Source organism: Syzygium oleosum, unplaced genomic scaffold (assembly GCF_021117445.2).
Source record: "Syzygium oleosum isolate NSW1041296 unplaced genomic scaffold, Sole_v2.1 Sole_v2.11, whole genome shotgun sequence".
Classification (NCBI taxonomy): Eukaryota; Viridiplantae; Streptophyta; class Magnoliopsida; order Myrtales; family Myrtaceae; genus Syzygium; species Syzygium oleosum.
In genome coordinates, this window is record NW_026607495.1 from 6,812,736 (window position 1) to 6,827,121 (window position 14,386).

The 14,386-nt window shown below is 39.3% G+C and overlaps 1 protein-coding gene and 1 long non-coding RNA gene across 4 annotated transcripts in view; one reads left to right on the plus strand and one right to left on the minus strand.

Moving 5' to 3' along the window:
* The first annotated feature begins 289 nt into the window (after positions 1-289).
* Positions 290-14,386, plus strand: part of LOC115687924 (disease resistance protein L6-like) — a 54,174-nt gene continuing 40,077 nt past the window's right edge. Inside the window, exons 1-7 of one of the 3 annotated variants that reach the window (XM_056315901.1) lie at positions 290-1,212; positions 2,629-3,724; positions 6,519-6,830; positions 6,933-8,110; positions 8,246-8,380; positions 8,513-8,680; positions 9,086-9,255. In XM_056315901.1, coding sequence (XP_056171876.1) covers positions 515-1,212; positions 2,629-3,724; positions 6,519-6,830; positions 6,933-8,110; positions 8,246-8,380; positions 8,513-8,680; positions 9,086-9,255 — 3,757 coding nt within the window. In that variant the 5' untranslated portion in view covers positions 290-514. Of the gene's footprint in view, positions 1,213-2,628; positions 3,725-6,518; positions 6,831-6,932; positions 8,111-8,245; positions 8,381-8,512; positions 8,681-8,704; positions 8,816-9,085; positions 9,256-14,162; positions 14,294-14,386 lie in introns of those variants that run through there. The other 2 variants (XR_008817456.1, XR_008817455.1) reach the window with 2 other exon arrangements.
* LOC130139277 (uncharacterized) lies at positions 9,681-14,283 on the minus strand. Its single transcript, XR_008817514.1, has 2 exons — positions 14,147-14,283; positions 9,681-9,736 (listed from the first exon to the last, which is right to left on the minus strand). It is a non-coding gene; the product is annotated as an uncharacterized LOC130139277 (long non-coding RNA).

Sequence of the window (14,386 nt, forward strand, 5' to 3'; positions counted from 1 at the left end):
ATTTTTTATGATCCTTGACATGCGTTAATATTTAACAGTCTCAAAGTGAGGGGTTAAATTCCTAAGCGGGATCAAGAGTTTAAAGATATTCAACAAAAATATATTTTCTGATGGAAAATAAATTAACAAAAGAAAAACGAAAGTTCAACGGTGCAAGCGGTGGACTAAGTTCAAGGAAGACTCGTCCCAAGTCTCTCTCTCGACTTTTCATCTTCCCAACAAATCCACCGTTTTATGTGTATTGAAATTTTAACAGACCTTGTCGATTATTATTTTCTCTGGATTCTCTTGTGCATTGAGATTTCAGCCACGTGAAGGCAACGACTCTAAGCACGTGGCTGACAAGCTTGACTTATTGGTGCGATTCTGGCTGCCAACTGGTTCCATTATAAGCATCAAACCACAAGAGAATGGGCAACAAGAAGCCATTTCCTGTTTCCTGAGAGCCATTCTGGCTTTCTCTTCCGTCAGACTTGAAAGCGCAAATTAAGGGCAGAGTCAGAGCAAAGCCGAAATGCATCGTCCCATTTTTGGGCATTCTTTCGTCGTGCTCGTGGCACCGGTCCTTCTTGCCGTGCTCGCATTCAATTTTCTCAATAAGAAGAAAACTAGTACGCGAAGAAATGAAGAAGATGTTGATGCTGGCGCATCCAGTTCGATGACTGTGCCGACAGAAATTAATTCCGGTGGATCTAGTTCGTCTCCGACAGAAACTGATAATGATGCATCTAGTTCGTTGACAGCGTTGACCGGAAGCTGCTACGAGGTGTTTTTAAGTTTCAGAGGCCCAGATACTCGATATAGCTTCACTGATCACCTCTACAATGGGCTCCACGATGCCGGAATTCATGCTTTCAGAGACGATGACGAGCTCAGCCAAGGCGAAAACATTAGGCCAAAGCTTATGGCAGCCATCACGACCAGTAAGATCCTGATCCCCATTCTCTCTGTGACTTATGGTACAAGCAATTGGTGCCTGGATGAACTGGTTCAAATAATGAAGCGCAAGAATAATAACGGGCAGATGGTGTTGCCTATATTCTACAAAGTGAAACCAGCTGATGTGGGACATCAAATCGGGAGTTTTGGAAAGGCATTTCATGAGCGTAAGAGGCGTTTGCTTAAGAGGTCTTCTTTCGACCTAACGATTTTGGAGAAATGGAAGCAAGCACTCCTTGAAGTCAGCAACTTGAAAGGCTACGAAGCCAATGGGTAAAATTTCTCACCAAGACATTCTCCACTTTCTTTTAATATGTGCGGGTATTTACTAGTCGTTCTGATTCTCACCCGCTTCATTTTCGTTCTTATATATATAAAAGATCTTTTAAATAGTAAGATCTTGTTGGCAGTAAGATCCTACAATGCATGAGTTTTACAAGTTATTCTTTTTTTTTAGGTTTTTGCTTTAATGATATTAACCAATTGAATTATAGATTTTCTTGTTATGATCCCATTCGCCTGAATAATAAGATTTTATGAATGAATATTTACTCTTATATCCAAAGATTTTGTAACATTGTGACATTTTTTTTCATGTTTTTAGTGTACGCTACATTAATCTTCGTCACAGACTTTTTTAATTAATATTTCTTTGAGATTAATAGTACAGCTCATTGGTGATTTTATTTAAAGCTCACAACATCATATACCGTGCATGGTGATTGTCAAAGCCATAATTCTTTATCTTCCCAAGTTAAATTTATTAAATCATTAATATCGTTAATTAGTTGCTATTTATTTTACAAAAGAAATGTTTCATTGGTTATATATGATGATTGTATATATAAAAAAGGAAAAAAATATTATTTTATTATACGTTTGTTTAAATAATTTTCAATGCATTTCTATCTTCAACAAGTAATTTCTATCACATACACCTGCATATATTGAAGCAATGCTCTTATTTTGGGTAAAAATTATTCTTCTACTTCCCTATAAAGTCGATGTTAGATCAATTGAAATCATAGAACATAGATACTCAAAAGGAAAATAAAGTACAACCTGTTATCATTCCTAGAGGCAATGAAAACAAATAAGAACACCCGTCTAGAATGGTACTAAATTCACAACATGAGGGGAACTTGCGAGCGTGGAGAATTGTGCAAACAAGGAGAAATCCCATAATTTGCATTAAGGTAGCTCACTATATCACACTCTGTACGACTTTTCGAATTCGCATTGTTGGGCCTAAAATCCTCGTGCATCAAAAGTTATGACTTGTTTATTGATTGATGGCTGACGTTCATAGTGGGCTAGCTTACTGGGTTTTTGCTTATTCAAATGCTGTAGAAAATTTTCAAAGTCCATGTTATCCCTAAATATCGTTAACAAACAACAAGTTTAAAATTTGGTTCAAATCCATAATGTATATACAGTATTCAAGATTCATATTTCTTTTGGCTTAAGAAATTATGTCAAAGTAATAGTGGAATGGGGCCCGCCATGTGAAGCAACCACCGACATTTCCCACTCTAGTTTTAGCATATAAGATAATACATGGAGGTGTGACAAAAACGATTCTTAAAGTTATTATATTTATCCCCAAATTTATTTATTACCATGTTCTCAATAGATAAACAATATAAAATTATTGTTGCCACATATTTGAACTCTTGTCCCATTTGACAGGTATGAAGGAGACTTGGTGAAATCGATTGTCCGAAAAGTGTTGAGGGAACTGAAGAAGAAGTTTGAGTTGGTTATTTCTGAGAATTTGGTCGGAATTGATAGTCATGTGAAGGAGATTACGGAATTTGTGGATAATAAATCTCATGCCACCCTATTTGTTGGCATCCATGGAATGGGAGGCATTGGTAAGACTACTCTTGCTAAAACCATCTACAATAAGCTCTCCAATCAATTTGAGCATCGTAGCTTCATTGCTGATGTAAGGGAATCATGGAAGCATAATGATGCACATTACCTACAGAATAAGTTAATCTATGATATTTTGAAGCAAAAAGATGCAGTTGATAATGAGGATGAAGGGACTTGGTTCATCTCCTCCAAGTTTAAAGATAAAAAGGTCCTCATTCTTCTTGATGATGTGGATAATGTCCTTCAGTTGAAATGTTTGGCTGGTAATCGTGATTGGTTTTCTTCAGGAAGTAAGATCATTGTTACCACCAGAAACGAGAGGATTCTTAAAGAAGTTGGGGTGGACTACGCCCATGACCATAAGGAATTGGATAACAATCAATCTTTGATTCTGTTTAGCAAACATGCGTTCCGAAGGGAGTCTCCTCCGAGGGACTTTGAGGTCCTCACTCATGAAGTTGTATCCATCTCCGGAGGGCTTCCCTTATCACTTGAGGTTTTAGGTTCATTATTGTGCGGAGAAAAGCAAGCATTCTGGAGAGGTAAACTAGACAAGTTAAAAAAAGCGCCACCTGAGAAAGTGCTAGAAAAGTTAATGATAAGTTATCAAGCATTAGAAGATAATCAACAACAAATATTTTTGGATATCGCTTGCTTTTTCATTGGCACTGACAAGAGAATCGCATCCTACATGTGGGAAGCTTGCAGCTTTTACCCTGAGGAGGGAATTGAAGTATTGAGATTCATGTCATTAATAAAAATTGGAGATGATCATGATCTCCGAATGCATGATCAATTGAGAGATCTTGGTAGGGAAATAGTTCGCAAAGAAAACCGACGGGAGCCTCATAACCGTAGCAGGTTATGGGAGTATGAGGAAGTCCAGAAAGTGCTAAAGGAAAATAAGGTAACCGTTTCTTTCTTTTGCCCACTTAGTCCATGTTCCGCTGTTAACAGTCATGTTGGTCCACTAGTTAGTGCTTGCTCTAGTGAACAGAGAACCTTCTACTATTATTGCCCTCGAATGTTTTATTGAAGTGATTATAAAGTAGGGAGGTTGCTCTCTCTTAGTAAATATAGTAGTATTATCTGAGATTTTTCTTAAAGTGTATATTACGAAATTATCTCCAAGAATGAGATACTTTGAAATGTTTTAGATAATTGATAGGGGTATTCAATGTTGGCAAGATCTTGAATTTACATCTTCGACACATGCAATAAATAACTTGACTATGCTACTAGAAACCATAACTACTTAGGATATATAAATCATTAATATCTAGATGTTAAAATTACTATTATAGGACTAAGATGCCTGCATTTCTCGTGAAATTTTAGTCATTATTCCATAACGGAGAATAACTTACCGAACAAGATAGGAACATAAATTCCTTATATATAACATATATGTGTGTATATAACATCAAGCGTATTTTATGCAATCACCATTAGAAAGAGAAATGTTTTATTTTTTCTGAATAAAAAGTCCAAGAGATAAATACTTTAAAATTCTATTTTGTATAATTTTTTTGTATAATTAAGTTTGTGAGTGTATTTGCATTTGTGAAATTAACCATAATTTTTAAACTAAAAAGGTACATTTAATATAATTATTTCATTATTTTTGCATGACTCCATTTCGCTCCTCATCCATGATACTATCATAAAACGAAGCCCAGCCTTTTGCATATGAGACGAAAATAACATTAACTTTCGACCTCATCCTTTTACTCATGTGACAAAAATGACACCTACCATCAATTCTTCCTATTCTCGCTTTAAATCACCCCACGTCATCCTACATAGCTCATGGTGCGAACATGCACAATGAACCACGCTAATCGTGACCACAAATGACTTCTTCTCATTTGACAAAAAGCCAGAAATTTTGTAAGAAAGATTATAAATAAAGTTTGTTAACAAGATCATAAAATAAAGCACAACATCTTTTTTGGTGTGGGTTGACATGGCTCATTGTGTACGTTAGCAAAGTGAGCAATGTAGGATACCCATGGCGATTTAACGATGATAATGGATGAAATTTGTAATAGGTGTCGGCTTTGTTCTACAGTTAAATAGTTGGGCTATTTGTATTACGTTTGAAATGTTATGTTATTTCTGTCGTAAATGCCGAAGGCTAGGCTTTATAGACGTTTGAAAGGTTTTGCTACTTTTATCCCAAGTACAAAAAGGTTGGGCCTATTTTCGGGATTTGACCAAAATCTAGCTATCGATTTTTTAAGGTGAAAAAAGTTGCACATCACACAAAGAAATCTTGAAGATAGATAGGGCATATTGATATTTTGAGAGGGAAGTTTATGGGAAAATGACTAACGTGAGTAGATTACTTATGTTAAAGATTTCTTCCTTTTTTTTTATATAGTTATTCTTCTCTTGGATTCCTTTTAGGTGTTGAGATCTGATTCCTTTCCAAATTATTATGTCAATCACCTATGAGTATCCATGAAATCTTGTACAGCATTGTGAATTACAATAACAAAATTTTTAGTTCGGAGAAACTGATATGAAAAGCCATGAACTTTCTGTTTTATTTCTTGACTTCTTATGCATAAGTAATTTTTTTTTCTTGTGAAAGCTTACTACACATTTGGTTCTCAGGAAGAACTATTCTATTTCCAATCTATTCCAATAAAGCAATTATTCCTTCATTTTTTTCCAAAATAGATTAGAAATTACTATTCTTTCCCAATCAGGAATAGTTATTCCTGGGGGGGCCAAGGAAAAGCTATTCCATGTAGGCTTGTAGCCAAGAGTAGCTTCAATTTTCACATTGCAACAACGCTTTGCACTTTCAACAATTAATTGTTTAATATACATCAAAGTTATTAGGGTTTGTTTATTATATTTATTATACTTGAGTTACTCAGTTAATTATGATTATGATTATATCAGATTGTAATCTATAGTTAAACTTAAATTAATGATAAAATAATAAGCTGTAGAGAATATTAATATAACTAATAAGTTATTTATGATTATGAATATATCAAAATGTAATCTATTGCTTAACTAAAATTTATGATAAAATAATAATTTGTAGAGAATATTAATATAACTAATATTATTGTCTTAGTTATTTATAATTAGAAAATAATTAATTAACAATATTTCAAGTAGCTATTAATAAAATAATAAGTACATAATATATTAATATAACTACTATCACAATATTCAGTTTCTCGTAATTAGTTATTACTCCAATTGAAAATCAGAGTATATGTTATTTTTTTTATTAATCGCATAAGTAGCACAATCAAGTACGAAATTAATATGAAATTTACAGAGAGAAAAAAAATTTATTTCTACAAAAATTGATCAATTCAACTTTTCTTTTTGCACGTTGCAATTTGATAAATTCTGTGCATTGCACGCATGTCTTAATTAGTATGGCAATGAAGCTACAGTACTGGAAAGAAAAGATTACAAGTTGTAAAGTTTTGACTCTGTATGAGCCATTACATCATAATTCTTTTTAATATCCGCCAAATTTCAAAATGGAAATCGACTTCCTTCACTTTGTTAGCCTTTATAAATACTCTTTATTGGCTTTAAAAGAAAATCATATGTTCACACTACTGGTCTCTAGAACACATTAATGCACGTCAATAGCAATATGAACAAATAGTATTAGATTACTTTACTTGGTTTTAGTACTAATGAATGTTGATTCTTGCTTATAGGGAACGGACAAGATTGAGGCGATTGATCTGAGCGAAGGCAACTCAGAAGGCTTCGGCAAAATAGCCGAGCGAGATGGTGACATTTACACAGCAAAGCAATTCAAAAAATTGATGAGTCTAAGATTCCTTCACATGAAAGGGGCACATCTCAGTGGAGATTTTAAGGACTTAATTGAGGAGTTAAGATGGCTTCGATGGCCAGATTGTCCCGTGAATTTTGAAGTAAAAAATTTTCCCGTAAAAGAATTAGCCGTACTCGAATTGCAAAAAAGCAAGATAAATGAGAAATGGGAGGGATGGAGTTCTTTCATGGTAAGAACAAGTCATTTGTTTTTCTTCCTTTTATGCTTTCTTTTGAATCATAATCACTTTAGACTAATCCCTTGACAATCATTATTATTTTTATTTTACCAGATGGCAAAGAAGCTCAAATATCTCGACCTGAGGTCTTGTGATTGCTTGGAAAATACGATCTTCCTCTCAGCTTTTAAACATTTGGAGGTTCTCATCCTCAATCATTGTCGGAGACTGAAGTGGATCGATCCTTCAATTGGAGACATGAAGGCCCTCCTTCGCTTGGACTTGGTTGGGTGTAGGAGCCTCATGGAGCTTCCAGCAGAATTAGGGTCTCTGCAGAATCTAGAGATTCTAGATATTTCTCTCACCCCTATAGAAGAATTACCCAAGGGTATTGGGAGGCTGAGAAAGCTCCGAGAGTTACGTGCTGCAAATTGCTACAATCTGAAAGGGGAAATGCCGGAAAGCATGTTCAATCTTTCTTCCCTACAACGCCTTGATTTTATTTTCAGCGAACAGCTCCAATCGTTGCCGGACGACCTTCCTTCCAGCTTAACAAATTTGACCATCACCTGTGGAAGCCACAAATTGCCCTCACTTTCCCACCTAACCCATCTCAAGAAACTACAAGTTTGGGGCTGCGAAGTTCTTGAGTGCATCCAGGTGCTTCCGTCAACACTAGTAGAGAATTCAGAATGCTCCCAACCGACAGACATTGAAGAATCAAAATTACCACAATCCCTAAACACTCCCTTCAAGTTGGAAGTCTTGGACGTTAGGAGCTGTCGATCTATTAAAATAGTGAACGTTTCACAGTTTATCCATCTAAGGACATTATACGTCGTTGATTGCGAGAATCTAGTTGAAGTTCGAGGTCTTGAACTTGACAAATTGATATATTTGGAACGCTTGACTGTCTCAAGTTGCAATTCAATTGAGAGGCTGCTACTTCCAAAATCCAAGAACCTAAAGAAATTAGATGCTAGATGGTGCAAGAAATTAGCCGAAATTCAAGGCCTCGATAGGTTGGAGTTTTTGGAAAGCCTGTATATCCTGGGGTGCAATTCAATTGAGAGGCTGCTCCTTCCAAAATCCAAGAGCCTGAAGAAATTAGATGTTAGATATTGCGGGAAATTAGCCGAAATTCAAGGCCTCGATAGGTTGGAGTTTTTGGAAAGCCTGGATATCTCTTGGTGCGATTCCATTGAGAGGCTGCTCCTTCCAAAATCCAAGAGCTTGAAGAAATTAGATGCTCGAGAGTGTGAGAAATTAGCCGAAATTCAAGGCCTCGATAGGTTGGAGTTTTTGAAAAGCCTGTTTATCTGTGAGTGTGATTCAATTGAACGGCTAGACCTTTCAAAATCTAGGAGGCTGAAGAAATTAGAATTTGCTGACTGCGAAAACTTAGCCGAAATTCAAGGCCTTGATAGGTTGGAGTTTTTGGAAAGCCTGTATATCTCTGAGTGCGCCTCCATTGAAAAGCTAGACCTTCCAAAATCCGGGAGGCTGAAGGAATTAGATACTGGAATGTGCAAGAAATTAGCCGAAATTCAAGGCCTCGATACGTTGGAGTTTTTGGAAAGCCTGGATATCTCTAAGTGCACCTCCATTGAAAGGCTAGACCTTCCAAAATCCGGGAAGCTGAAGATATTAAATGCTGCCAACGTAAACTTAGCCAAAATTCAAGGCCTGGATAGGTTAGAGTTTTTGGAAAGCCTGGATATCTCTAAGTGCGCCTCCATTGAAAGGCTAGACCTTCCAAAATCCGGGAGGCTGAAGATATTAAATGCGGTTGACTGCATAAACTTAGCCGAAATTCAAGGCCTCGATAGGTTGGAGTTTTTGGAAAGCCTGTATATCTCTAAGTGCGCCTCCATTGAAAAGCTAGACCTTCCAAAATCCGGGAGGCTGAAGGAATTAGATACTAGAATGTGCAAGAAATTAGCCGAAATTCAAGGCCTCGATACGTTGGAGTTTTTGGAAAGCCTGGATATCTCTAAGTGCACCTCCATTGAAAGGCTAGACCTTCCAAAATCCGGGAAGCTGAAGATATTAAATGCTGCCGACAACGTAAACTTAGCCAAAATTCAAGGCCTGGATAGGTTAGAGTTTTTGGAAAGCCTGGATATCTCTAAGTGCGCCTCCATTGAAAGGCTAGACCTTCCAAAATCCGGGAGGCTGAAGATATTAAATGCAGCTGACTGCATAAACTTAGCCGAAATTCAAGGCCTCGATACGTTGAAGTTTTTGGAAAGCCTGGATATTTCCAGAATCAAGTCACTCAAAACAATTCCAGAGTTACCTGGAACGCGGATTTATCAAAATTACGAGAACAAGCAGCCTACATTTTCTAGCAAAGATGGATCAGAGTATACAGACGACTCGGATGAGGAATATAGTGGCAATGATCCACATTTTCTAGCGAAGGTATATAAAGCAGGTAAGTTACCGCCCAAATTTCATTTGTATTTCCTACTTGCAATATCTTTCAAGATTTACAATCTTGTCATTTGTTATTTCCTAGTTGACAGTGTCATCATTGTATCCTTTCTTGGATTCAAGGAATCCGGGGGAGATGTCCATGGAAGTTAATGTGTGCTTTGGCAAAATGATTTTGCTTATCATGCCGGTAACAGAAATAGAGGAAAAGGCTTTCTAAGCGCATCATTTGTCATTAGTCTTCGAGTAGGATCCTTCATCCTATGCAGAAAAATAAAGATTCTCGACATTTGATTGATTCTGGAATGCTGGAGGTACTGAATAAAAACTGATGTATGCAGGTATTTCATAGCATGCCAAAGGTCATTGTGTAGGTCGAGAAATGCTAAATGAAGGAACCTATATGGCGGTCCTTCTAATGCAAGGTTTTAGTTTGCTCTGCACTCATCATGCAGTTCGTGACTGGATGTTTCTAAGGTACCCTTACGAGTGAATTTACAGTGCAAAAGGAGCATCTAGATAGGGCATCTCTTCATATGCATACGCTAATGACTTGGGATAAAATTTGTCCAACCATTGTGTTCCACACATTTTATCTCACAGAACTGTCTGCATTAGCTGATTAAGGTAATCGTATTGGTCTAGAAAAGCTAAATGCAAGAACAAGCTCTTCTCCTATTGGTGTGGTTGTGAGTGAACTAGCAAACAGGGCAGAAGCAAAAGCATTGTGAATTATTTGGATCAATCGAGAAAATTGCAATTCGAATTTTTCTGACTATGGATCCATGTTCATTTGGTTTGAATCCAGGATATCCCTAGTCCAAGGCTAATAATAGATTATCCCAAAGAAAGAATCTTGATGTTTATAGAGTTGGTACAGCCATCTGTCATATACCTGAACTTTTGAGCCAAGCAAGACACTTTTTTTTTTGGTCGGAACCAAGCAAGACATTAACTAGAATGTCTTTTGACATAATCAATTGTACTGTGAAATAATCCCTTATATTGTGCATAAGTTCTTGTTAGTGCATTTGCTTGTTGAAAATAAAAACAGAGGAAGCAATTCCATAAGTTTCCTGAGGAAACTTTTCAGTATCCTATATGCCATTTGAAACTGTCTTGCATTAATTCTAATGCATGAATAGCACATAATGATAACGAAAAGAATCATACTATGTCCCACAAAAGCAAGCAACTTGAGTTGAATTCACTATGTTAATTTGATCAAGGCTTCCGTGGTTGATGATGTTCGATGTCCCATTAGTTGGATCGAAAGAGTTCAAAAAGAATATTGAGTTTGACAAACAGAGATCTGTAAACTTCGGAGTATTATTACTAGTTCGTTGATCTTAGTTGCTGAATTGATTCCATCTGACTCACTGGCAGGATTCAGTTATTGTGACATTCCGAAATTTCCACCAATTGAAATTCATTAAATAATTGAATTTTATCAGATGTGCTCCTAGTAAATTTCTCGTCCGGAACTGATCATTCCTGGGAATGCTAACCGTTAGGGAAAGGCTAATAGAGGAATTAAATTTGCGCGACTAAAGAAAATTCAATCGTGAATAGATTTCGACCATTAAATCGCGCAGGTGATATTTTGAGCCACTGTTGGCCGATCCAAGGATAGTTAGGGGTCAGTTCGCCACTATCCTAGTAGTGGATCGTGGGTGATTCCGTGGGACCACGAAACGACGTGACGAATGATCCCGAAATTATACCGAACGATTGTACCCCTCGGATGAAGTGATTGATCTTCGCGATTTTAATGACAATCGAGGTCGTCACGCACCGAATGGACTTGCACGTGACTCGATTTCGTATCGGTCATGAGTCGATTCAGCGAATTTCCCCAGCAAGCCGCTCGTTAGCTTGAGAAATGCTCGAGTTGCGTTTAATAGAATTTAAATATTGAATTTTTACTCAAATTGGACACCGAAAAATTAGGAAGTCACGCCGGAACGTTAGGACGATGTTGCATGTGACACGTGCGAATTTTTGGTGTGCTCAATTCCTTCGGAAAAATTTGATTTGAGCAAGAAACGGAGAATTGGATCATTTTACCCTTGAGAATTACAAAAGGGTTAGTTTTGAGGACAAGGGGTAATTTAGTCATTTTTGCCTTAGATATTTTTGGTCCAATTCACTATTTGAGTCAAGAAGACTCTCTCTTTCTTCACTCCCCCCCATCGTGGACTCCCTCTCCCTCTCTTGGTTTCTTTTCCTTTTGGCCGTGAGCCAAGCCGCCGGCACCGCCGATCGCCGCCGGTCAAGCCGCCACCGAGCCACCGCCGTCCCCGCCTCACGCCACCCTCACGCCGATCACCCCTCCCGCCGTCCCTCTCTCTCTCTTGGCCGTGAGGCCCTCGGCCACGCCCAAGCCCCGCCGTCGCCACCCAAGCCGATCGCCGCCACCTGGAAGCCGCACGTCGTCACCGCCGTCCCTGATTAAGTGCCGCCGCTTTCCGTTCTAGCCGAGAAAGTCTAGAACGCGGGTAAATTGCGCCTAAACCTAATTTAGGACTTCGGGTATCGACGGTCAATTTTGGACAAAATCAGTGTGAAATTAGGTGCGGAATTACATGGATAGTGAGTGGAAATTTTATGGCGGGCCTTATGAATTAATTCGGATAATATTTATTGGAAATTCAGAAAATGGGGGCTGCGAAACACTGTTCACTGGCTGTGGATTACTGTTCACGGGGTTGTGATGGTCCGATTGGGACGCAAGTTGAATTTTTGGAACCTAGAAATTATGGCGAGAAAGTCCCGTGAAGGCTCGGAATTAATCCGACGCCATTTGGTTGGAGAAAAATGGGAATTATCGTGTTGGATGTATATTTAAATTATTAGTAAATTGTGGTAATTAAGTTGAGTATACTGTTGTGCAATTAAGTGACTGAATATGCTTGTTTGGTGCACACGTGAGCTAAATTGAATTATTTATTGACATTGGTCGTGTAAATTGATGAGTGAGCATGTTTTGTGTGTGAAATGATGTATGCACAGACCTCGTGTGTTGGGCCAGTTGCGTGTGGTAAACGCGTGTTGAGCATGGACTTGAGTAGAAGGGAAATTGCGGTGTGGCAAGTGATTGTGAAAAGTATGTGGAAGGGTGAAAGTGCGAGGTTGGGATCGGGCCGAGTATCATAAACTCGGGCAGCGATCACGTAGGTCTGATGCATTTGACACATACTGAGGCTTGAAAAAGCAAATATGAGAATCGGTCCGAGGCACGATCAGCTCGGGTGAGACCGGGATTGGACCGAGGCATCTTAAACTCGGGTTTCAATCATGTAGGCCTATCGCATTTGGCGCGGGCTGAGTTGGGATCGGGCCTGGGGCGCGTGATGCTCAGGTTGCGATCGGGGCCTGAGGCGTGAACGAGTACGCGGACCGAAAGTGTGGTGATGAATGATCGCAGTGTGCCTGAGGCGTGTACTTCAACGCGGGCCACTGGCGAGGAATGAGAAAGAGGAAATGAGAATGGAAGGAATAGTGGAATGGAAATTGGTACATGTGTGTGTTGCATACGGCGTGATTGTGATTGAGTACAGGTGTACGCATGTTTGAGTCTGACTATATTATTTGAGGCGCTTGCGACGTGATGACTTGATGTGTACGAATGCACGTGTGTCTGTGTGATTGTCTGGAGGTACGTGATAGCCTAGGTTGGGTTTAGGGGTGAGCTTACTGAGAAGTGTCTCACGGTTGTTTCAACCGACAATTTCAGAATCCTGACCGGAGCCATGAACCCACCGCCGCAGCCACCAGAGCGTTTTGGGGTACCCGTACACTTCGAGCTGGATGTTGTAGAGTTTCCAATGGAGGATAATTTTACCTGGATTAGACACACAACCACAGTGTTCGTAGAAGTAGGCTTACCGCTTTACGAGGAGCATAGATATACCGCTTGGTTTTTCGGGATCAAGACGGGGCTGAGTTCAGACCCGTTAGAGGTTTTGATGTCCCATTTGACTTAGTAGGGGACTGGGATCCGACAGCTGTTCCTCCGATAAATGGTGAGCTGACGAGTACAGAGGTTAGTGTAGCACAATCAGGGTTGCACCCAGCAACTGCTGCTCAGGGATCGTCAGAGGCCAAGCACGAACCCGGGCCTGAGGCATCGCAAGCTGAGAACGATCCTATGGACATAGATCTAGAACCGATCCCAAAGGAAGAACCGGAGGAAGCGGAGGACGAGGCTGAACCTGAAGTGGAGCCTGAAGCGGAATCTAAGGATGAACCTGATGACCTTGAGGAGCCCGATGAGGAGGCTGGTTACGCACAACCGTATGCGCAGTACATGGATCCCAATTACGTGCCTGAATTTAATTTCTTCGACTTTCTGGCTGAGGAATATCAGAATGCGACTCCAGCCGAGTCGGGTGATATCAATCATCCGATTGAGATTGAGGCGGAGTCGAAAGCCTTTGAAGAGCAGACGGATCCAGAGAGTTCTGATTCGGTTGGAGAGTAGTCGGACTCGAAATGGACGCCAAGTAAAGGGGCGTAAGGGCTAGTCTAGGGGTGAGCAATAGAATGTGGATGAGTACCATTTTTGGATAGAAAGTCAGGTCGCCAATTGTTTTTTTTGTGTTATCGACAGTGGGTATCGGGGTGCAAGAGTATGCGATGGTGGTATGGTGGGGTGGATTGTAAATTGTAAATTGTAAGTTATAAGCTTTGAATATTTTATAAGTTGGAATGAAGTAGTTGTATATTCTCCCTGATTGTTCTTCCTAGTTTTTAATTGTCCGGGTTTATTTGTTGATATCCGCTGTGGTAATAAATCTCTAATGGCGTTTTGAGGTCAACAACATTCCTGGGACGTCGCTTGAATCGACCAGAGGCGGATGTCACGTGCCCGTTAGGGTTCGGGGCGTGACAGTTATCATTCCACAGCATGATGTAAATGCTGAAATATCCAAGAGAGCTTTCGCAAGGCATTTGTAAAAGGAATCGAAATCATAAAAGGATCAGGAGCTCGATGTTCCAGGAACTTCTCCAAACCCTGACAATGCATCCTTGGAATGGTAATGGTTGTTAGCATGTTGTCATCCCACATTGCCCTCATTATATTTGGCAGAAGCTTTGCGGAGCTGAAACTGTCAACCTCCACTACTGTA